Source organism: Diadema setosum, chromosome 13 (assembly GCF_964275005.1).
Source record: "Diadema setosum chromosome 13, eeDiaSeto1, whole genome shotgun sequence".
NCBI lineage: Eukaryota > Metazoa > Echinodermata > Echinoidea > Diadematoida > Diadematidae > Diadema > Diadema setosum.
The window spans coordinates 10790336-10814399 of NC_092697.1; the positions used below are offsets into that span (position 1 = coordinate 10790336).

Below are 24064 nucleotides of genomic sequence, written 5' to 3' on the forward strand. Positions count from 1 at the left end.
CACAGGTAATATTTCTAACTCACTACTATTACTTGTACTTGTATTACTTGTACTTATATTTGCGGGAAATAAATGTCATTGAACCGGGACCTGAACCCACTAATAATTCAGGAGACTAAAGTTCTTCTGTAATGTCTTGATACCAACCTTGCTAAATGAATCCGCTTGGAATGCACTCCCTCCAAACGGGTCTATTGAAGCGAATGGATCACTGGATGACTTTGCTAGTTTACAGAGAGAAAATGTATAAAATGTGTTTGGTTGTGTTAGGGGTCAAAACAAACTAACAAACTGAGGGGGAGATATATCACACATACTCAACATCAAGCTGGACTGTCTACTGCATAAGCTGTTATTTTCATGTACAGATATTTACACGAATGAGGAGCGGAGGTCAGAGACATTTTTGTGAGATGTTGTTTTCGCGAATTGACACCAACGGTATGGTAAATGCAGTATTACCTCAGTGCAACGCGATATTTTTGCGTGTTGTTAAATTCGCGATAGGACTGTGATTTGCGAAATTCACGAAAATTAAACCCTCACGAAAATATCAGCTTATACAGTATATGATTAGTCGATGAAGAAGACTTTAGGTACAAAAGAATGAGAATCTTTAGACAAGCATTCACAACATGAAAAAAAACTCAATATGTACTCACATACAATTAGCTAATCAACATAATTTCACAACATCTACTTTGCATATTTATTTTGCTTGTTAATCGCAATGTACACAATTAACGTCTCAGCTTGTTTACTGCGCAGGGGGTACTTGAATCAACTCGGAGTCTACAGAAGAGCATTGCATTTAACAGATTCTTACTTTCTGCATTGCCATTTGTTAGTCCTCCTATTGACTCAGATGCAAAAGGGTCATTTCCTTTGAAAGGGTCAGAAGATGTTGTTGAGCCGGCAAAGGGGTCATCGGCAGCTGATGACCCTGTCCCGGATGCAAAGGGATCACTGCTACCATTTGAAGATTTTGATGCGAACGGGTCACTGCTGCCCCCTAAAGTCTTTGATGCAAACGGGTCCTTGGAAGTCGTTGAACTCTCAGATGCAAATGGGTCACTGTCTTTTGAGCCTTTTGATGCGAAAGGGTCTTCCGCCGAGTTTGCTGCTGAGTTTGATGCAAAAGGGTCATCCGATTTCGATGCAAATGGGTCTGTTCCTAACGTTGATGCAAAAGGGTCCTTTGACCCTGCTGAGCCGCCAAACGGGTCGCTTGATCCGGGGGAGGATGAAGAGAAGGGATCATTGGAAGAGTTTGTAGAGCCCCCAAAGGGATTGTCTGAGTTTGTCGTGCCTGGAGCACCAAATGGGTCATTTTTAAAGGGATCTCCTCCAAAGGGGTTGGCTGCAAACGCATCATTTTTGAACGGATCGCCACCATCAGACTTGAATGGATCACCTGTGACAATAAACATTCAAAACAATTATGGTGTAATATCAGCCTCAATTGCCTGCAGATTAAAATGTATATAAAGGAATAATCTTGCAAGCAATTACATGCCACTAGTGCCTTGCATTTCAAAGTGTTACAGTAAATATTAGTGACAATAATGAATGCCAAGATCAAAATTCAATAATTTTACTGGCACACGATAGAATTACAGAGACATACAATTACAGAGAATTACAGAGTTCCACAAAGAAGTACCATGTTACCCTATGAATGAAACATTCAAAGAGGAGAGACTCTGGGGAATCAGCTGAACTTACATGTACATGAACGTGCACTTGGTCTCTGCACACTGAGACAGACATAATTTTATATTACCTTCTTGGACTCTATACCCTGCAAGCAATTCTTCTATGTAGATTCCTCCTACATCATTTCACACATATACATTCTTTTATTTGTTTGTACTGGACAATTTTTACATTCAATTCTTGATGTGTTTATAATTTACTTGTAGAATGTGGAAAACGAAACCAAAAACCCCAAAACAAACAAACAAACACACACACATGTACACACACACATATACTTACACAGACAAACACACTATACATATACCAAGGATATTTTTCATTTGTGTCGTGTACTCACTGTCTTTGAAAGGGTCCTCTGATTGGAAAGGATCTGAAGACTGGGTGTCACCAAGGCCTGCGAATGGGTCTTTCCCCTTGAATGGATCGTCCTGGAGATAAAAGGCAAGGAAACAGGAGAGGAAAACTCACTGTCGCTGACTGGTCATCTCGTCTCTGACACAAGGCACGGTCAGACTGGCAAAAGATCGAGAAGTTTAAGATCGTGATCTTTAAGATCTCGAAGTTTTGCCAGTGAGACCACAAACTTCCCACAAAACTTCCAGTGAAACTTCTCGATCTGTTTGCGGGCGGTGTCTCTGCAGCGCGAGGCCATTGTCATGTATAGATGTGCATTGTTACGTCACAATTACTAGCCATCGGACGGCGCACTCTTTCTTGCACGCGTACCAATGGCCCCAATTTCGCGATCTTAAACTTCTTGATCTTTTGCCAGTCTGACAACGCCTACAGTGTCAAAATATTGTGGCTCAAATCTCACAATTAACAAAAGGAAATTTGCACAAAGTCCCTGATGCATGTAGTAGGAGTTTTAGGAAGTCCAATGCAAATTAAGTTTTTGATTTGTTCATATAATAAAAACATTGTAAATGAGAAGTGGACAAGACACATTGTCTTATGCTTTTGTAAAGCCGTCCAACCAGGAGATATCATTCACAGCACACTTTCACACATATTTACTATCCCTTTCTTAGCAACCCCCTTGAGTATTATTACATTTACCATCAATACGGGACAAATCACATCACTATATTCAGTTCAGCATCCCTAACATTAAGGAGGAAGATTGGTTGGCACGCACCAGGTCCATAACTAGGATTTTTTTTTTCTTTATTTTTTTTTTTTTTTTTGGGGGGGGGGGGGAGGGGGAGGTCAAAATTAGAAATAGAGGACCTGTCTACAAAAGCATACCTCTCCCAGACTGTAAGTCTTGGGATGGATAAATTTTCAAAAGTAAAAATCATACACTCTCCACACACTCTACCAGTGTCAAAACAGTTAGCCTCAATACGTAGTCAACACATTATCACCAATGTCTACCTGTCCTCATTCAAGTATGCGAGGTGTGCCACACAAATTTCATTCTCCGGGTAACAAGCCCACAGCAACCCATTACCTTGCCATCGTCCGTGCCATCCTCAAGTTTGCTGTTGACCTCTGACCCAACACTGAATCCACTCAAGCTGCTGACAGGGCTACTTCCAGCCTGGAAGATAAAAGACGTTTCCTTGTTATTCTTCCTTGATAATTGGTTAGTCACTTTTCACATACATTGCTACATGAAGAAAGACTAAAGGCTGTCCCTACAGCATCCATTTTGGTTAATATCCATTTGGAGCAAGACACATCACATTAAAAAAACTGTTTTGACAATAAGAAGTTGTAAAATCTCTTCTTACAGCATAGTGAGCAACTCAGTGATTAAAAAAAAAGAATAGTCACTTTCATGAAGTCCAACAACAAAAAATTACTTTATTACTGTTTTTAAGATATTACTTCATTTACTCACCAAAAATGTGTATACAGTCAGTAACTGCATGAACTCTCTCGATATTTAATCATGCACAGAAGAATTCACTGTCTTGTTATTAAAGTACAAGCATTTAGATTGGTTGAGTGCTGAACAGCAAAGACTGTTTTTTATTGAAATTTCAGAAGGAAAATTTATTCAGAAAGTACAAAGCATTGTAACTGAAATCATTCAACTTTGAGAGGCACTGTTGCAGTGGATCAGCAAAACTAAGGGGTCAAAGTTGAACTCTTCTTCACTGGACAAGGCCTAATGTCCGGTCTCTCACTCCTGGATGACCACTCACGGTTGCCCGGCTACTGAAGATGTCCTCCTGAGAGAGGCCAAATTTTGCGTCTGAGAAGGAGCCCAGCTCCTCGATCTGGGGCATGGATCCTGTCGAGTTGGCCGTGTCGATGGCACTAGAGATCTTGGTCACCTTGCCGTTCAGGTTGCTCTTGGTTTCCCTCAGGCTGGCTAGCTTCGTGTGCAGCTGTGAAAGACAATTTTTATACTTTGATAGACTTGCTCTTTGTAACTCTTTCTTGAGGAATCACCCCAGTTCCACTCTTCATATTACCTTTCTACTAAAGCATCACATTGGTCTCATAGAGCACAGACAACCAGCGTTCTTGGCAGAACTCAAAATGAAGTTGTCTACTGCACAGGTACTCTACTTGATAAATGTCTGAATTTATCATGGCAATAACAAATGAACAATACCAGATCAAACATTACATGAGTAAGTGTGGCACATCATATGAGAATTGGAAGAACTGAAGAATTAGGACTAAGAAAAGATTATGAATGATTCTACCATACACGTCTTTCCACTTAATACTTTGGTGCTTGTTCTGTTTCATCCTATTATCATAGTTGAGAGTGTAATCTAAAATTGATATCAATGCAAGTGATACCAATAGTTACACAATGCATTTCTAATGACAGCATCCACGAAAGAGGAGCGACAGATAATCAAAAATGGAATCAACTGAACGCTTGAGATACAACAATCTCAGATTTCTGTGGAAGCAAAGAACCTGAACAATTTCAAGGCTCTTTTGCACAAAACAAATTACATATCACATGCATGATCTTAGACATCAGCCCAACACAAAGTTTTCATCCATTTAGGGGCTTACGTGTAGATTCAACAGAGCTAAATTCCTGACTGCAGGTTCCACTTTCAATACCAGTGACACATTTGCTCCTGTGACAATTGCTTATTTTCTCCAAGGACTTAGGGTTAGGGTTAGGGTTAGGGTTGTGAGAGGGTTTTCAAATTAGGTTTAGTTTGAGAATAAGGATTGGGGTTAGGGTTATGTTTGTGGGTAGAATTTATGATTGGCTTAGCGTGCAAGAAATGTCAGGGGAGCAATTGTCGCAAGAGCAAATGTCATGAAACCTTCAAAATTACATGTTCACCTCTGTGATTTGTTGGTTTGTGTGGTTCAGGTTCTCCTCCACTGTGGTCAGCTGGGACTTGCCCGTCTCCACCTGCTGCTCAAGCTGCTGCTCCTCCTGGCGCAGCGTGATCAGCTCGGACTGTGCCTTTTTCAGCTCCTCTTCTTGGGCCTGGGAGCAGCGAAAAAAAAATAATGATAATAACTGACACAGTTCCAATGTATGAAAGGCACAAACACACATGCTAACACACTTGGAAAGTTGTACAAATGTTTATCACAGATTTTAAAAAAAACAACAACAACAACAAACAACAAAGGGACAGGATGCAATAAGTTGCAATACAAACCAAAAAAGTTAAGAGCAAAAGACACAGCACATTTACACAATGTCTGTTGTTGAATGATGCATCGAAACATGATGCAATCACGCCTAGTGATCTAATCATCCATTGTGCTCTGCTCTTCGAGTGGCTTTAAACTGATGCTTTAAGTCCTTCTAACTTTCAATTCATGAGACTTCTCATGCACATGCATCTCGATCATGGAATTGATTGTTGGGAATTTTCCAAAAGGGTTTCAATTGTAGTGTAGCAAAGTCTTTGGTTTTGTTTTGATCTTCTCCTTGTAATTACTTCCCACGTTCACATCGATATAAAGTTCCTTAAGTGCTTGCACTCTTTTGGCAGATGGACATTTTATCAAACATATTCAAATGACATGACATTGTGCAGCTCCATGCATAGGCAGTCTATGATGGACTTTACCTCAGGCATACACGTCACTGAAACTAGCTGTCATGCTCATAGAGTGCACAGTGGATGGACAAGGCATTACACACAAAATGGCTATGCAGATTCTCTTGGACAAATTGAAACCTGAGACACAAGATATGTAACACTGGTTTATTTGGTAAAAATTTGTCAAGCCCTTGTCAAACCAGGACTCGAGTGTTGTTAAATGAGTGTCTGTGGACCCCACATATTTGCTGATTTCAGTGATTGTATCTTCTAGGCCTTATTTCAGGAAGTATATGCTAAATACACAAAAGTTTGCTCCTTTTGGGAAGAAAGAAATTTGATTTCTGTTGTATGAGTAGCACTTACATAATCATTTTTGCACATTTATGCATCTTGGACATATATACAACCCCAAAAAAGATCATGTCTCTGAATTCAATAATTGTCTTTCACCTCCCTTGCCCAGAAATCATGTGATCTGGGTTCTGGAATGTATGCACATAGCAGGAAGCAGAGCGTTTTTATCAATCCACAGGTCAAGTTACTTGATTGGCTCCATAAAGCTCATCATCCTGAAGCTATTTGATGCAAGCTGCTATTAATCTCTCGAGTATAGAAATATAAAGGTGCATTTTGGTGGTCACGAAATCTGACTCAATTACAGATACATTACGGATGCCAAACTTTCATCATTCTCTTCGAAATAAAACAGAACTAAACATTGTATGGTTTGGTGGCCATCTCTTGAGGTGACAGGACACTTCAATTCCTGTTTCCACCCACAACACAGAACTATGTCCCAGTTCAGGCCATAGACAAATTGTTCAAGCTGGCACTGTCCACTTGGCAACAGCAATGACACTCCGGTCAATCACCTCTGGCAAGTACGATCACAACAGGTTGCATAACACAATGTGACAACTCTTGTTGTTGCAAATATGGCATGCAACTGTAACCATGCCTGCATGCACCCCTCATCCTACCATGCCCAGGCCACTCCCTCCTCCATGCTTGTTACCTTGGCAATGGCCTTCTTGGCTTCTTCTCCCTTCAGCTTTTTCTTCTACATCACATACAAACATCAGACACAAATTCTGGCTTCACATACAGACATCGTTTGACAGCAAACAAACTCTGGATTGCTGCATGCATGGAAATATTTACCCTCATCTTCTATGACAAAGACATCTTCATCATCCAGAACAAATACAATGGTTTAAACTAATAATTCTTGGGTCAAGTTATTTTTTTTTTCATTGCATTAGATTGGCAAATTGCCCTTCATCGATGTAAATAAACATTCATTATTCAGTGTCAGAACCATCACTAGCTGTCCAGGCGGAAGCTGAAAGGTCAAGTGGAACTGATGCTTGTCTAGCAACCAGGAACTTGTGGGTAGAAATTCCTCCTCAGAAAGTATACCCATGATTTTTTTTTTTTTTTTTTTTTTTGTTATCAAGGCCTTTACTCAAACACCAAATGATCAGTGTTTCCTATTCTACAGTGAAAAAGGGTAATTTGTGAGTCAGTTGCAATAAAGATTCAATAAGATTTTTGTCAAATTGTCTAGCTCAGTGTAATGCTTTTCTTTTCTATTCTTTTTTTTTTTTTCCATCAATGACCCCTTGTTCTGGGTGACACATGTGTCAGACTTGTGGTTCCTCAATAAATAAACACACAAGTTACCATAGAAATCTACACAAATCTTTACTTCACACAATGTCAACAGATTCTACAAATAAATTGGTTTGACATGCATTACAGAAAAACAAATACACATGTAAAGTGAACATTACATTCAAACATAATGAAATCATCACTCCTTGGACATGCAGTGACACTGTCAAACACTGGGATTTACATCCTTTTAACAGTACTCATGGTCTATTTTGGCCATAAGTTTGTTTCACTAAATAAATACACCATCATCACTATTATCATATTATCACTATCATTATCATCAGCATCATCAACATAATATCATCCTAATTATCATCATCATCAACAACAGCAACAGCACCATCATTATCCTCATCATCACCATCATCAACACCAGCAACAGCACCATCATTATCATTATCATCATCATCATCATCATCATCATCATCATCATCAATATTATATGATCATCACCATCACCACTGGCACTATATCACTATAATCAACTTAATCGCCAACTAGTTGAACTTCTCATTCTGTGAGAAGTGCTGAGTGGTCCAATACAAGGGGATCTAATTTTCAGCCTGCCAATACTACTCACCTTCACCGTGCTCTGTTGGGAACTGATCTGTCCCCGCAGGGAGTCCACGCTCTTCTGGACCTCCTGGCACTGGACTTGGACCTCAGAGAGAAGACCCTCCAGTTTGGTCTTCTGCTGGTCCAGTTCGTCAAGTCTCTTCTGGGCCTCAGCCTTCTGGGATTCCAGCTGCTTGACCTGTGCTGTGGACTTGTCCAGCTCACTCTGGAGGCCCTGAGAATATGTAGATATAGCACGAAGAATTAGTCAAAAATACAGGGATGTCATAATTTTAAACAGCATAGCAGTATTCTGAGGATTGAGAAGGCATATCTTATATTCTAGGTGGAAAAACAGTATATTCATCTTTCCTGCGAAAGACATAAGCAGTAAAGCACTCAAGGAAAAATAGCATTTTCCATGAAACCTGAAGTATTTTTGGCAAAAAAAAAGTACAAAAAATACTGCAAAAAGTAGCAGATAGCATCTCTGCCAATAAATGATAAAATAAAATGAAATGCGAATAAATCCACATCACACCCCTTCTCCCATCCACTAAAGAAACGGAGCAATAAGAGTCTCTACCTAACCTAGAGATATCTGCTCAGGAGGGCTCCTCCTATGAAGGCAGCTGACATACATCAACTACAATGTCCACTGGAGCCATTATCCAGGAGGGTTCGCACTAAAAAACAGAGACTCCACAAACATCCACGTCTGAAACTGGAGATTCTCCTGCCCGGACCCTTAGTAAACTGGAGACGCTGATCGCGCAAACATGCGCACACTATTATGGGTGCATAGGGCAACTCATGAGTGCAGAGTGCGACATCTCTTTAGGCTGGGGTCTGGCTCTCAGGCTGTACATGCTCTATGGTGCTATCTTAGCCCTATCTTTGAACATACTATGTACTATGACAAGACTAAGTTGCATAGGAAAATGCTACATCTACATTTTATGGCTAGAGCAGACGCAATTCAAACTCAAGAGGGAGAGAGGGAGATTTTGCAAAGATGGCTTCAAAGCAGGAGATACCCTGAGTGCCAAAAGTAGGAAGGTTGGAGTCTCTGTGAGGAGCTTGTGTATCTGATGGTGGATCTATGAAATGATCAGCACCTCCCCATTTACTGCACAGCAAGATATTTTTGCGGCATGGAATTTTTGTGAATTGGAGCCAACAGCCAACAGATAGTCACTGGCATTCAACACATAGGATACATTGTAGACAGGAATTTTCACATGCATTTTAGTTTGCAAATTTCGGCTCCTCTGTGAGGAGCTTGTGTATCTGATGTTGGATCTATTGAGATGACCAGCAGCTTCCCCAGTGTCCATCTCCTCACCTGGACCTCCATGGATTTCATCTTGATGACCTCCTCCTTGTCCCGGATGTCCGACTGGAGCTGGTTCTTCTCCTTGCTCAGCGTGTCAATCTCCTTGCTGATGGCATCCAGCTCCTTGATGGCCGAGAAGTCGCCCGGCGCCCCGCCCCCACCAGGCATCAGGGACGTCAGATCCTGTGCAGGGGATTAAGAGTCAACACAGAGCACATCATTACCAGCAAAGGTAAAAGCAGGAAAAGCAACATATCGACACTCTCTGGAAGCATAATAATTACAAGAGCTGCGAGCTGAATTGAATTGAAAAGTCCTTGCTACTCTCATTTTCAATCTCAATTAGGTCATACTTGTTCTATAGTTCCCTACATTATCAATTCTTCTTCAATTACTAAACAGATAATATGACAATATAATGAAAGTTTGTCTACTACATGGATAGTAATCTAGTTATAATGACAACTAAATGGCCATACATGCTTTCTATATTACGTGACAGTTAAATCATTTTCACATAATCAACAAAAACAATTGCTCAATGAAAACTTTGTTGCATGTGATTTGTATTATGTGGCAAGTGCCACAATATACAAATGACACACAGGTCTGAGTGTGTCAGTTGGGAGTTGTGTGCATAAATTAACTATGGAATGCCTAACCCACTCGGCTTTGCCTCGTGGGTTTAGGCTGAATTCCATAGTTCCCACATGCACACTATTCCTACTGATGCAAGAAAAGACATGTGCATCATCTGTTTTATAGAACGAGGGACAATCTTCTTGCCAGAAATCCATTTTTTTAGCATGTTATTTCATGGCACATTTACTGGATGCATTTCCTTTAGACTTGCCTTAGACAAAAACCATGCATCCTGTACTTCAAAACCATGCATCTGGTGTGCAGATTTCAGTCAATAGGCGTCTCTTACTGAGTGAGCAAACATTTGCTTAGTGCGCAAACTTTTGCTACAAGTGCAAGATGACATATTTAGAGTGGGTATCCTCTGTGAGGCAGCGTGCGGCCAGTAAAAATCAACACACAGCTCTAAACCATTGAGATCATAGGATTCACGTTCTACAAAAATTGATGAAACAGTCAGCGATCAGCATTAGTAATTCATGTCTTCAAATGTACATCTGGCAAGGGATGACTCATGCTATATATCTGAATTGACTGATGAGGAGCTTGGAGGGCAGTTCTCACCGCAAGAGAAGAATCGGGTACCCCAGGCTTCGGTCTGAACGTTGGTGGTATCATCTCTGGGGTGAGCTGAGGGGGAGGAGTGATGCCTGCTTTGGACTGCTTCACCAGGTACATAGCCAGGGCAAACTGGTCTGAATTCAGTCTCCCCGTCTGTTTAATATCACACAGGTTCCTGGGAAAAATGCAGAGAAAACAAAGATTCAGAAATAAGGCATGCTTTCTTTCTTGTATTGTTTCAGAGGATTCTGTTTTCTCCCGCTCTCTTTTGTGCCAAAATATTAAAGAGTTTTTATTGTGGTGCAGGTTTCTGGCCGTGCGAAATGCCCAAAAATTTTCACTTTTACACTAGCATGCAACCGAAGTTCCTGTCTGGTTAATGACAAGATTTACTTATTAAGAAGAATACACACACATCATTGAACTGTCCGAAAACAAAGAAAAGGATTTGGTTCACTAATTACAAATTCCTCTGTCATTCTTTGAATTTCAAATACTCTTCAATTCCCTCGCACCCTGTTTGACACATAGTTAAGAAAAAAGACCTTTGACTGAAACTTGCTGCTTATGTTGAGGTGACAATAATACTCAATAGACAAATATAACAGCAGTTGGATTCTAAAATTCATGAAATCCTTCAATCAAGTCCAGAGGTAAAAAAGTAAATTAAGCATTTCTTAGGGGAAAAAAAATCAAAGCACACTGTCTAACAGAAACCAGTCCAAGACAACCCAAACATGTTGCAATAGCAAAGGGACATTGCGGGGACATAATTGTGGTTCATCTGACAATGGATCAAAGTTTCCATGACAACAAGCCCTTACCAGATGTGGGCAAGTGTTGGGTGGGGCAAGCCAGATTCCAGCAGGGAGGGCTTGACCTGGTCTCCGGTCAGGTAACCCTTAGTCTCCGCATCCAGTTGTTTGAAGAGGATGTCGCAGTTGGTCTTGTCTTCTACTGTGACCACCCAGCTGCTTCCCCCTGGTAAAGACTGCAGAGAACACAGACCCTATCGCATCATTTCATTATACAATACAACTGGAGTGTTGTCAAATTACCATACTGTTTACTGGAAACACATAAACCATGTATCAACCAGTGGCAAATTACCAGTTACCAAATTACCAATTACCAAATTACTTGTGATGCAGGCAACAGGATTAAATCAGTTCCATGGCAACACATAGAATTTTGCAATAACCTTTCCAAGGCACTTGTTCAATTACTCTTCCTGGGAGGAAAGCAATAACAGAATTCCTATTTACAATATGAATTTACCCCAAAAGATATCATTACAGTAAAAGCTACCGCATAAAAGCAGCAGATGAGGTGAAGTCTGAACAGAAAAATATACCCCTACAAAAACTGAAATAAAATATAAACAGCGCTGACCTTTGGAACAGCAATGTATCATGTGATACATCCAACAATAGGCAAAACTGTGCATCTTGAATGCACGTGCAGGTACAGACTTTAATTTCATAAGATATTACTCCGAATGTGACCTCTCCAGATTATGATTATTGTAGTTAGAGCTCTCTGACAACAAGTTCAGTCTTCAAAGAGGTAAAGGCAATGACTTCAACCCCCTTAAAAATGTAAGAAACTGTAAAATGTGTAATAAGGATAAGTATTAAAGATAATGATCACAGCTCTACGACAAGGAACATTATCTTCAGGGTTGTCTTCACCTGTTGGGAAAATGCCATCGACGAAGGAGAGCCGCTTCGTACCGTCGGGGCCATCGGGGGTGGCGTGACTCTCCTCAGGCCAGCACTGGATGAGAGTCCACCAGGGAGGACGGGAACGGCGCCGGGCATCATGGCCTTTTTCCTCTTGCCCGGCGGGATGAGGTTGGCGGGTAGTACGGTGGGGACGGGGTCCTTCTGAATGGCCCGGTAGACAAGGTGCATGGCCTAGGAGGAGTGGGATATGGGTGCATTGGTGAAGACACAAAGACAGGTACACAATATCAAGGATGCCCCCTTCTCCCCTCCCCCATCCCCAGAATATCAAGGATGCCACCCTTTCCCCCCCCCCATCCCCAAGAATATCAAGAATGCCCTCCTTCTCCCCATCCCCATCCCCCCCCCCCCCAAAAAAAAGGAAGATAAGTACAAGGTAAGGTGCCAGAGAACCATGGCAATGGCAAAGGAAAGCATAGATGCAATTAGCACCAGGCATACCAATTAGTAGAGTTTAAGTGAAGATGAAATCTCACTGAATCCCGTCCAACTTCTTTCAACAGATTTTCAAATTAAGTGACAAGGGCGGGTTGGAAAGGTGAGAATAGCTGCAGATGGCTAGGATAGATGTCATATTATACATGTTGAATTCAATTATTCTACTACATTATTCTATGCACAATGCAATATGCCTATATACTGATTCTTTCCAGCCGTTACACAAAGAATAAAACTTGTGTTCCCTCTTGTGCTCTTCAAAAATACAGGTAAAATGTGTATTATGAACATTCACTGCCAGACTCACTACAATAAAAGCACTGGCAAGCAGCCACAGTAGCTATCTTTTATGTAAGTAGTGGTGTACTTTGTAGTGGTCAACATGCCTAAAATACTGTAGCGAATGACGAAGTTAAAGATTGTCACACTTGATATTTGTGGAGTGAGTTTTACGGGCAACTACAACTCATTTTATGCAACCAGCATGAAACTAGCACGAAAGTAGAAGCCCGCAAATATATTTGCTTGTTTTACGTTACAGTAGTTAATGCCTTCATTCTCTAGCCAGAATTAAAAACGCATACATAAAATTTATCTTACGTGGCTGAGCGGGAAGAATTACTCACACAAAAGTATCCACTTTAACAGTGAGTACATGTAATAATGTGGAACTGTAGCCTGCATGGTGATACACAGCCTCTAACCAATTTGCAATACATCATCAGGAATATATTTTCAGTCTTTTGCATAAATCGAATGTCTCAAAAAAATTCTCTTTGAATGTTCCTTTCGATTCAGGATGTCAAATTAAATCAATACTTACCACTGCAAATTCATCTCTGTCAAGGAGACCATCTTTGTCAATGTCACTCAAATCCCATATCTGTCACAAGTGAATGTGGAATATTATTACAACTTCTGTGTGGAAATGTTCTATCTCCTAGAATCTATCACAAAAGCAGATAATCTATCATTATGCAATAACACATGGGATTATTACTTTATACCGTCTTTCAAAGACTCGAGTTTGTCGTTCAAACTCTGTAAAGTACACAAAGATTTGTACGAAGCATTCGTGGTTTACTACAAAATATGTTCACACAGCTCGGTATCTTTTTTGGCTTTTGCATTCTCCGATTTGTCAGCTGGTTCATCCATGCTGAGTACGAAACAAACCAACGATATTCACGCTTGTAAGAGAGCATGAAATCAGTCCCATATTTCCACGGATTTCGATGATATTTTCTGATTTTTTTCGGTCAGATAAAAATCGCTTCGCGATCAAACATTCTGCTGGAACGAAGATGGCAATTGCGCGCGGAACGGCCTCTCATATTACGCAAATTCAGCCAATGGCTAATGCGCAGCTAATGGCTGAATTCTCTACCGTACATTACGAGATAGAATATATTTGTTTCTTCAAGATAGATTGAATTAAAGTCAGTCCAACTGAATTAAAGTCAACACTTGAAGAGCTGCTCCTTTACATTTTGCATAAAAATATGTTATGACTAAAGTGTGTATTGCAGAGATATTTTATCACACTTGTGCATACTATCTTCAGTATCAAACTTTTCAAATGATACCTATACCTGTAGTGCTAACTACAGTTATCACAGATATTGTAAGAATGAAAATAACTAATCAAGGGGCAAAATAGTTTACAAATATCGACTGGCTCAAGGGACATGGTTAAAACTAATTTGCCAAGAGCTTATTTCTCAACAGTACTATGCCACAAGATGAAGTAATGTGCAGTTTTAACTGCGACCCGAAAAAAAAGCAGTCGATATTTTGTTTTATAAACCGCATCCTGATTGATTTTAGCTATTTATGCTAAATTAAGGTAATGAAAATGAAGATGTGCTATCAGTCAGAGAAATTACATAAAGTATCATTTCACAATGCACAAATATAGATATTATATGCACTCAAGATACTTTCACAATGAGCAACAATGCACAAATATAGATACACACGCAAGATAGACTTGTGTGGATCTTGAACCATTACTAGATGACTGCTGAGCAGTATAGCGTGAATTATTGACTGCACCTCTGACCAATCAGAATCGAGGTTTAATCAAATGAGGTGCATACAGAGATGATTATCTTACTCTGCTGAGCACGTCGACAGGAAGTTTGGAGTTCATGAAGACACCTTTGACCTTGTCTCCAGACAGTTTGTTATCGATGGGTGAGAGTCCATCGAAGATGCTGTCATACTTGGCCTTGCTCTCCAGCTAGGTCACAAAATGGATACAAAAGAGTATAAATTGAACATCAATTTTGCCAGGATGTGGCTCAAATACTGGTTTTCATCACAGCACCAAATTCATAAGGGTCCACTTCAGAATATGTTGAGGTGGAGATACATTTGAGATCAGCTATTGAATCACACTGTTTTCAATTAATAACTTCTTCTTATCACTGTTCAGTGAAAAGTCATAACATGGGCATATCATCATCTCAAGCAAGTGAATTTATTGGAATTCCGATCAGTACAGTACAGTGAAACCCCGTTATAACGAGGTCCGTGGGACCGGCGATATTACCTCGTTATAACCGGTACCTCGTTATAACCGTACGCATCAAAAATAAAGAAAAACATAAGCACGACATCATATACCCATCAATGAAACTGAAGAACATCCTTTGCGTTGTTATTACACTATTATGGATCATTATTATTGAGAGAATAAAGGGAAATTATTTGTGAATTAGAAGAAAAAGTATAGGGGTTGAAATGAGTTATTTCCTTATTGTAATTCTTGTTTGTTAAGTTTTTCTATTAGCACCAGCGCAAATAGAGTAACATACAGGCGTTGTTTACCGTAACTTGGGAGGTATTTTTACGCTGTTGGTGCACAGAGGGAATGCGATGATTTCATGAATCATTTCAGCTGTAATCTTGTACAATGTGTGATCGTTGCGCCCGAAGGGATTAGAAATGCGTTCTTTATTTTCTTCCGAAAATGTCTTCGCGTTTTGTTCATCCGTTCTTGAAAAATATGCGACAAGATTGAATGTGGAAGGTTGTGATCCTTTTTACGCAAATCTGTACCTGGCAGACCATTCTGAAAGCAAGAAAAATCTTCATTGTGAAATGCAGTGTTAAAATTGTGATAATGAACAAACCTAGATTACCTATTCAAACTAATAAATGTATTTGATTCTTTTTCTGATTTAGGTTAACATGCGTCGTTCAACTATTTTTACGCTACTGTCACCTGGCGAGATCGCGATGATTTCAGAGTAACATGCGTTGTTTACCGTTAACTTGCGAGGTATTTGACGCTGTTGGTGCCCAGCGGGAATTCGATAATTTCATGAATAATTTCGGCTGTAATTTTATACAATGTATTATCGTTGCGCCCGAAGGGATTAAAATGCGTTCTTTATTTTCATCTGAAAATCTCTTCGCGTCTTGTACATCCGTTCTTGAACTGTTAAATGCGTTTGTTTCTTTTTCCGAACACCGATTAAGCAGGTTAACATGCGTTATTCATCTATTTTTACGCTACTGTCACCCGGCGAGATCGTGATGATTTCATTAATTATTTCGGCTTTAATCATACACACTCATATTTAAATTATCATTTGTTAAATGATAATGAACAAATCCAGATTAATAGATACGTTTGTTTCTTTTTCTGAACACCGATTAAGTATAGGTTAACATGCGTTATTCCAGTATTTTTACGCTACTGTCACCCGGCGAGATCACGATGATTTCATGAATTATTTTGGCTTTAATCACACACACTCATATTTAAATTATCATTTGTTAAATCATAATGAACAAATCCAGATCTACTCAAAGTAATAAATGCGTTTGTTTCTTTTTCTGAACACCGATTAATTACGTTAACATCATACATTATTCAACTATTTTTCGCTACTGTCAGCCGGCGGGATCGCGATGATTTCATTAATTATTTCGGCTTTAATCATCCACACTCATATTTGCTAACTAGCAAAAGAACTGGAAGTCAGAACTACAAGTGGAAAGGATATAATGCTGAGTTGCACACGCATTCCAATTGTCCACTTTTGGCCACAAGTGTCGCTACATGGAAAGTTTTAGGATGCGTTATCTTTTTTTTTTTTTTTTTTTCTCGATGCGCTGTGATCTGACCTGATATCACGCACGCGTATCTCGCGAAAAAGAAAAGCGAATGATTATGTTAATAATTTAGTAGGAACATCGGAAGGCATTCCTGTGTCTTATCGCAAGGTTTAGAAGAAAACATGGAGGGAACGGTTCTCTGCAAAATGGGAAAAAGACGTGGATTGCTTGAATTCAGTTTTCAATATTTCGTTTATCGCGTGTTTGAAAGCGGCAATTTAGTCAAGAAATGGAACCTCGTTATATCCGATCAAATTGCTTATGTTTTTCTTTGTCATGATGCACCGAAATTGTCCTTGTTATAACCGGTATCTCGTTATAACCGAACTCGTTATAACCGATTCGTTCTGCCATAGGTTTACACGCAAAGGAAAACGGGACCGACGCGATCACCTCGTTATAAGCGGTTCCTCGTTATAACCGAACTCGTTATAACGGGGTTTCACTGTACCCAAGCATAATATAAACATTAAAGAACAAGTTCACCTTCATAGACATGTGGGTTGAGTGAATGCAGCAATATTAGTAGAACACATCAATGAGAGTTTGAGGAAAATCGGACAATCCGTTCAAAAGTTATGAATTTTTGAAGTTTCTGCTCAGTCACGGCTGGATGAGAAGACTACTATAGCTTGTGATGTCATAGGAGTACAACTTTATAAAGAAAGTATAGAGAAAATTCAAGATATTCTCACTTTTCTCACATAATAAAAGAAAACTCGACTTCTCTCTTTCAGAAGTCAGGGGGAATAATATTACCCCTAACATAAATCAGTAACAAGTCAAGGAAATGTGCACTTTATTCACAAAGTCAAGTTTTGTGAAATTCTCTTTTTATTTTCCTAATATCGTTGTACGCATGTGACATCATACACTGTATAGTAGTCTTCTCCTCCAGCAGTGATTGCACAGATATTTTAAAAATTTATAGCTTTTGAACCCATTGTCGGATTTTCCTCAAACTTTCACTGATGTGTTCTACTAACATTGTTGCCTTCACTCAATCCACATAAAGGTGAACTTGTCTTTTAAGATGGTCACTACAATTGTACCATGCGTGATAAAGCACTATATAAAATCATACAAATACAACATGATATGGATCGGCACTTTTTTATGTAAGAGTCTCTGTTATAACTGGGTTGATGAGGTAACCAAATGTTGTCGTTTCAATCAGTATCTGCTCATATCTTAGAACACATACTTTTCATATAAATCAGTTAAAGGACAAGTTCACCTTCATTAACATAAGGATTAAGAGAATGCAGCAATATTAGTAGAACACATCAGTGAAAGTTTGAGGAAAATTGGACAATCGATGCAAAAGTTATGAATTTTTAACACTTTTGTGTTGGAACCGTTGGATGAGGAGACTACTAAGGCTCATGATGTCATATGAGTACAACAGTATAAAGAAAATGTAAAGAAAATTCAACATATTTTCACTTTTTTTGCATAATAAAAAAGCACTTGACTTGCCTCTTTCTAAAGGCAATGGGAATAATATTACCCATAACATATGTCAGTAACGAGTCAAGGGAATGTGTACTTTTTTTTCAAAAGATGAAATTTTGTGAAATTCTCTTAATTTTCCTTATATTGTTGTACCGATGTGACATCATACACTGCAGTAGTCTTCTCATCCAGCGGTGACTGCACAAAAACTTCAAAAATTCATAACTTTTGAACGGATTGTCTGATTTTCCTCAAACTTTCAATGATGTGTTCTACTAATATTGCTACATTCTCTCAATCCTTATGTTAATGAAGGTGAACTTGTCCTTTAATAATAAAGCCTGGCAACAGTACATACTTGTCAACACATGCTTTTGCTCTATCCTTTCATCTACAAATATGTCCCAAAATTTTTTTTTTTTTTTTGGTTGTTTTTTTTTTTTTTTGAATGTAAATAACACAAAACATCCATTATTCCAGAAATTTCATATCAAAGGCCATTACAAGCAAATTCTTCTCCCGAAAAAGGAAATGCTGAGGAAATGAAAGAGTGCATATATCGCTCACATCCTGGTTTTAACAAAAATTGACTATAATCTAGTTTAGTTATGGCAAAGCATCCCCCAGTATTCAAGGCAGCGAGGAAGGAAAAGGCCCATCTACATACAAAACGACTGGGCTATGAAGTACTTCACTTCAAGTACTCTTCTTGTTGAAGATATCACATTACAATTAAATCCCATAATATCTCAGGAGGCCCCAACGACTTAACAAACCACATTTCTTGTTTACAAAGAAACATGAGCGAAACACCACCAGTAAAACACAAATAAATTAAGAAAATGAATACAATTCACATATAAATTACAAAAGCCTTTCTTGTTGTAAGAATAGATCCAAGCATGAAGACTGTGTAACTTGATGCTGAGGCAAAAGCAGGCCATATCAAGTGGTTCATTTTCATGACTTCATTATATTCCATCAGCAGTGTCGTGCATTCATCTGGCTCCATAATCATTGAGTTAGCTTCACTGCTAACTTGATGGAAGATGTAGCATATTGGATGAACAAAATGTGCAGGCTACATAAAAATATTAAACACACACACATATATGCAAAAAAAAAAATGCCTAGAAAGTGTTCTTTCATTAGTCTCAAACATTGACATTAAATGCATATTGTACCACAGTGGAAACAAGAAAAATATGAGTAATAATAGTGATAATATCAATAACAATATAAATAATTACAAAAATGATAATGAAATTACAGACAATACTACCACTCTTACTACAGCTCATACTACTACTACTACTACTACTACTACTACTACTACTACTACTACTACTACTACTACTACTACTACTACAAATACTTCTATTACTACTACTACTACTACTACTGCCACCACCACCACCACCACCACCACCACCACCACCACCACCACCACTACTACTACTACTACTACAAATACTTCTATTACTACTACTACTACTACTACTGCTACTATTACTACTACTCTTTCTATGTACAAACACTTACCGTGACAACCCATGCGCTGTCTGACATGGCAGGGCTACCTGAGCGGCCATGGACTGGGGTGCCACTCTGTTCAAACAAACAAAAAAACAAAAAAAAACAAAATACATGAATAAAACAGTACCAGACAAAACAAAACAAGACAAACAGGGTTCTGAGCCTACAGTAAAAGGTTTTGAAACAAAACTGATATTTCCACAGTATTAAAGACAGACATTAAAAGTCTGCGCATATTCTTTATTAACACTTTTTTCAATCAAATCTAGAACAGCATGACCACTATTGCTGATGTGTGAACAGACAATCAGATCATCGAAGAAGCCATGTATCACCTCAATGTGTGATTAGTGCTAGATCAGAGATTCGAGCAGGATGTTCATAATAGCTAAAAGAATTCTAATACTGGTAGGGGTGGGAGAGATTGACCAAAGTGGCAAAGTAAATGTCAAAATCTCTTCGAACGGCCTGCCTTCAAGATGCTTTCAATGCATAGAAAACCCACCAAGTCATATGTCACAAATATGACCCCGTTTACAGTGCGGGGCTGGGCCGCCGCTCAGCCGCGGCCAAGCCCGCCTTCATTTCAGTGTAAACGGCCAAAAGGCCGAATGCAGGGCCAAAATTGGCCACGCAAATGGCCACGCTCTGGAGGTGGTCTCGGCCGCAGCTCGGCCACGGCCGAGCCCGGTCTTTTCTCAGTGTAAACGCAAACTGGGCCAAATGCGCGGCCAATTTTAGTCTGGCTTCCAGACCCTCTGCCCATACTATTTCGCTATTCAGGATATTAACCCCCTCAACGTCGAAAACTAGTATAGTTTAAGGTGGTTTTGTCCTGCAAAAGATTTTTCCTTCGCCAAAGGCCTTTGCCCGAACGGCAACTTTGTCGCCACGGAATCCAGTTGGCAAGGGGTCTGAAAACCAGACTATACCAAATTGCTTTTGTTTACAAGCAGAGCGCCACTACGACAAAATATTGAAAGGTTTACTTAAAAGCGCGGTCCAGCCCCGCACTGTAAATGGGGTCTATGACATGATATATGCTTCAGCTTAACATTTATTTACCCACAATAGGAGGGTCTTGTTAATTACCCACTGAATTCTGTGTCATAGATTTAACTTCATATGATTCATATCGGTTCACATTGTTTGTTCACATCCCTTATGATATTGACCAAACTGTCATCATTCCATTCACTTTTTTTTTCACTCTATTTACTACAGGCAACTTTAACATGATTTGGAATTGTATGTAGTTCAAACTCTGCTCAGTCAAAGGTACAGAAACGGTGTAACACTGGCCCATTGTAAAATGGGCCTTTTCATACAATTGGTAAAATTAAACAATAACAATACCATTTCATACAATTGGTAAAATTAAACAATAACAATAACACATAATAGAATACATGATCTCTTCTCCATACACACACAAAATACATGTATTAACTCATTGAGGATGGGTCCCGAGTATACTCGGGCAAGTGTCTATGGAAAATGTGTGTTGAAGTAAACTCAGCCCGTCCTCAATGGGTAAAGGAGTGTATAATATTACAAAATACACACAAGAGGACAGGGAGGATGATTTATTCAGAGATTCATTGTTGGCCTGCTTCCTTTGGCTGAAGGCTTTCCATGTCAGCTCTTCTTGTTAACATGCTAATTGGATACCGTGACCTTTGCCAACTGCCATCACTTTCATTTCAACAACCTATTGTGATGTCACAAAGCACTTGGGAGTGAAAACCAATGGCTCATTTCTAAAGTCCTCCGTCAAGACTATGACAGTGATGAAGCAGTATTACAAGAGTCATCCCAATTGGCTCACATCAGGGTTGTGGATTCGACCTCCGAAAACACATTGACATCCATGTAACTGGTGGCACTATTTGTGTTCATGGACTGTTACTGATGTACAATGAGCATTAAAATGTGGTAAATCAGTTGCCAAGCATACTACAGTATACACTGTGCATATTTTCAGTAAAATCATGCAGAAACAGTCTGAAGGCATCAGGTCACCCAAATGTATACAATCTACAATAACACCAACGTATTTGCATAATACTGCTGGAAAACTCCCTCTATATGCATTGATGACTCACATAAAATGTGCAACGTGCACCAAACTGAATGGTGGCAGATGCTTTTGTTCATATCACGAAAAAACAGCAAAGACGAAGTTGTGACATTGCACAGTGTGGCATGCTTTCACAAAATTTAAACTCAGTCTAAACCGAAAAATACAAACCATTCATGGGCTCATAGTTCTGCCATTGTAATTTACACTAAAATATATCCAGTGTAATACCAGTAAACATTTTATTTTCACTGATAATTCGTAACTTTCATATTTCTTGTCTTCTTTTTATGAAATTTGTGCCCTGTTTGGCTGATGTGATGCTCATTCATTCCATCTACTTAAACATGGAGTGGTATTTCTCTTTAATCCACACGGACACAGGCACACACTTAAATTGTAATTACGACGTACGTAGTAACATGTTTTCTGGTGCTTGTAGACACACTGATTCAATACACCACAATGCAGAGAAAGAGTAGACAAATAATACACAGGCAGCTTGCAGAAACTTCACATACAAGCAATGCTACTGTGCTTACGATAAATGCAACACCACAGATTGAGATTTTGTCCGAAACTAAACCAGCTACGCCATTCCAAGGACAGGTCACACATTCTTACCATGTTGGGCATCGGTGCAGGAAATCCTATGCCAGCAAGAGATACTTCTTTACTGTTCTGTGCCAGGGCGATTAATTTCAGTGACACGAAGAAGCCCTAGAATGAGGGATGAAAAATAAAACTGATGCCACTAGTACACAACAGCAACAACTAAAGTATGGCAGTTAATCAGGATTCACTTTGCAGTACACATCAGCAGTGCTGAATTTTGTGATACAGCAAATTATAAATCTAGTCTACATTTCACATGGGAAATTGGACTATACAGAAGAAAAGATAACAAAGTCATTGTCAAATAAATGAAAGAACAGATTAGATAGACAAGTAAAAAGGGAGCGTACTGGTACATTACTTACACCACAAATATAATTTGTGGGAGTGGGGTAGATTAAATACAAGTAGTGCTTCAACACAGACAGTATAGAGAGATATTGTCAGTGGGGTAACAAAAGCTTGTATCTCAAATTTTGGTGAAATATCATGTTTTCCAATTAATCATCAGATAATCAGTCATGTCATGTCCTGTCCAAATCCTGTCTAACCCGAAAATGAAGCCACAAACGGCATTGAAAAGGAAAGGCAATCCAATCTGTCATAGTGCTTTGGCTGCCATTTTTTCTCTCTCCCGAGCATTTGAAACAATTGAGATACGAGGTTTCGTCGCCCCATCAGAAATATGTGTTTATCAAAAGCGAGTGTCTGGTTCTTAATGTCTATAGTACCAGCAAATTTTAGAGCAAGTTGAGGTCACATCATCAATGAGAAGGTGATGGCAGGCTTGCCGTTAAAGGTAGGGAATCCCATTTGCATGCCTTAAGAAGAGTTGTATAAACACAGTGGTATGTTGAAGAGAGTATCATTTTAGAAACTCCCATAAAGTATTGAAAGTGGAAGGTAACACTTAGTACATTTTTATTGACTTAGATTTTGAATTGAATTTTTTTCAGGGCTCACCATATATTCCAGTACATTACTAGGCTACCTTTGCAGACCCATGCACTGCATGTGTGTCCATCATGTATATGTTGTGAATAAAGTTCATCAAAACTTACAAACATTTCTATATACATTCTTGCCACACACTCTACAATGTATATGTTATTACATCAGCTCTTATACTTTTAGATTTGTGTTTATAGATTAAAAAAATACAGAAGACTGCAACAAAAAGGCTTACAGGAAGTGTGGCTGACACACAGAACTACTGAGTAGTTGAGTTTTGTGCATTATTCAAATTGTAGATAACTGTTGACTTCAAAATTTCTAAGCAGTGTGGCCTAAACAAGTCCCCTGAGGTTCATATAATGTTTTGCTGCATTTTGGGAGTTCTGTAAAAGGTATCCCCTACCTTTAAACCTGTTCTAATCATCCTCATAAACAAAATGCACACAGACTTGCATAATCCATTAAAGGAGAATGACATGTAACTTAATATTAATGGGTCACAATGGTGGTAATTAATTATGAGCTTTCACAGAAGCACATCGGTGGTAACAATATAAATGATGGCACTCAAGATAACGCTAATCAATTATGGTTCCTATACTACAGATTCTATGGTATATTATGTGTGTGT

At 39.1% G+C, this 24064-nt stretch overlaps 1 protein-coding gene across 1 annotated transcript in view; it reads right to left on the reverse strand.

Moving 5' to 3' along the window:
• The window catches only part of LOC140237305 (uncharacterized), a 53849-nt gene that overhangs the window by 8626 nt on the left and 21159 nt on the right, over positions 1-24064 (reverse strand). Inside the window, exons 4-19 of the mRNA XM_072317243.1 lie at positions 22489-22584; positions 19791-19856; positions 14782-14907; positions 13489-13548; positions 12174-12398; positions 11307-11473; positions 10486-10657; positions 9289-9462; positions 7969-8178; positions 6727-6771; positions 4991-5140; positions 3873-4058; positions 3173-3262; positions 2057-2147; positions 827-1414; positions 148-224 (exon numbers count right to left, since the gene is read on the reverse strand). Of these exons, the coding sequence (XP_072173344.1) occupies positions 148-224; positions 827-1414; positions 2057-2147; positions 3173-3262; positions 3873-4058; positions 4991-5140; positions 6727-6771; positions 7969-8178; positions 9289-9462; positions 10486-10657; positions 11307-11473; positions 12174-12398; positions 13489-13548; positions 14782-14907; positions 19791-19856; positions 22489-22584 (2523 nt within the window). The remainder of the gene's footprint in view (positions 1-147; positions 225-826; positions 1415-2056; positions 2148-3172; positions 3263-3872; positions 4059-4990; positions 5141-6726; positions 6772-7968; positions 8179-9288; positions 9463-10485; positions 10658-11306; positions 11474-12173; positions 12399-13488; positions 13549-14781; positions 14908-19790; positions 19857-22488; positions 22585-24064) is intronic.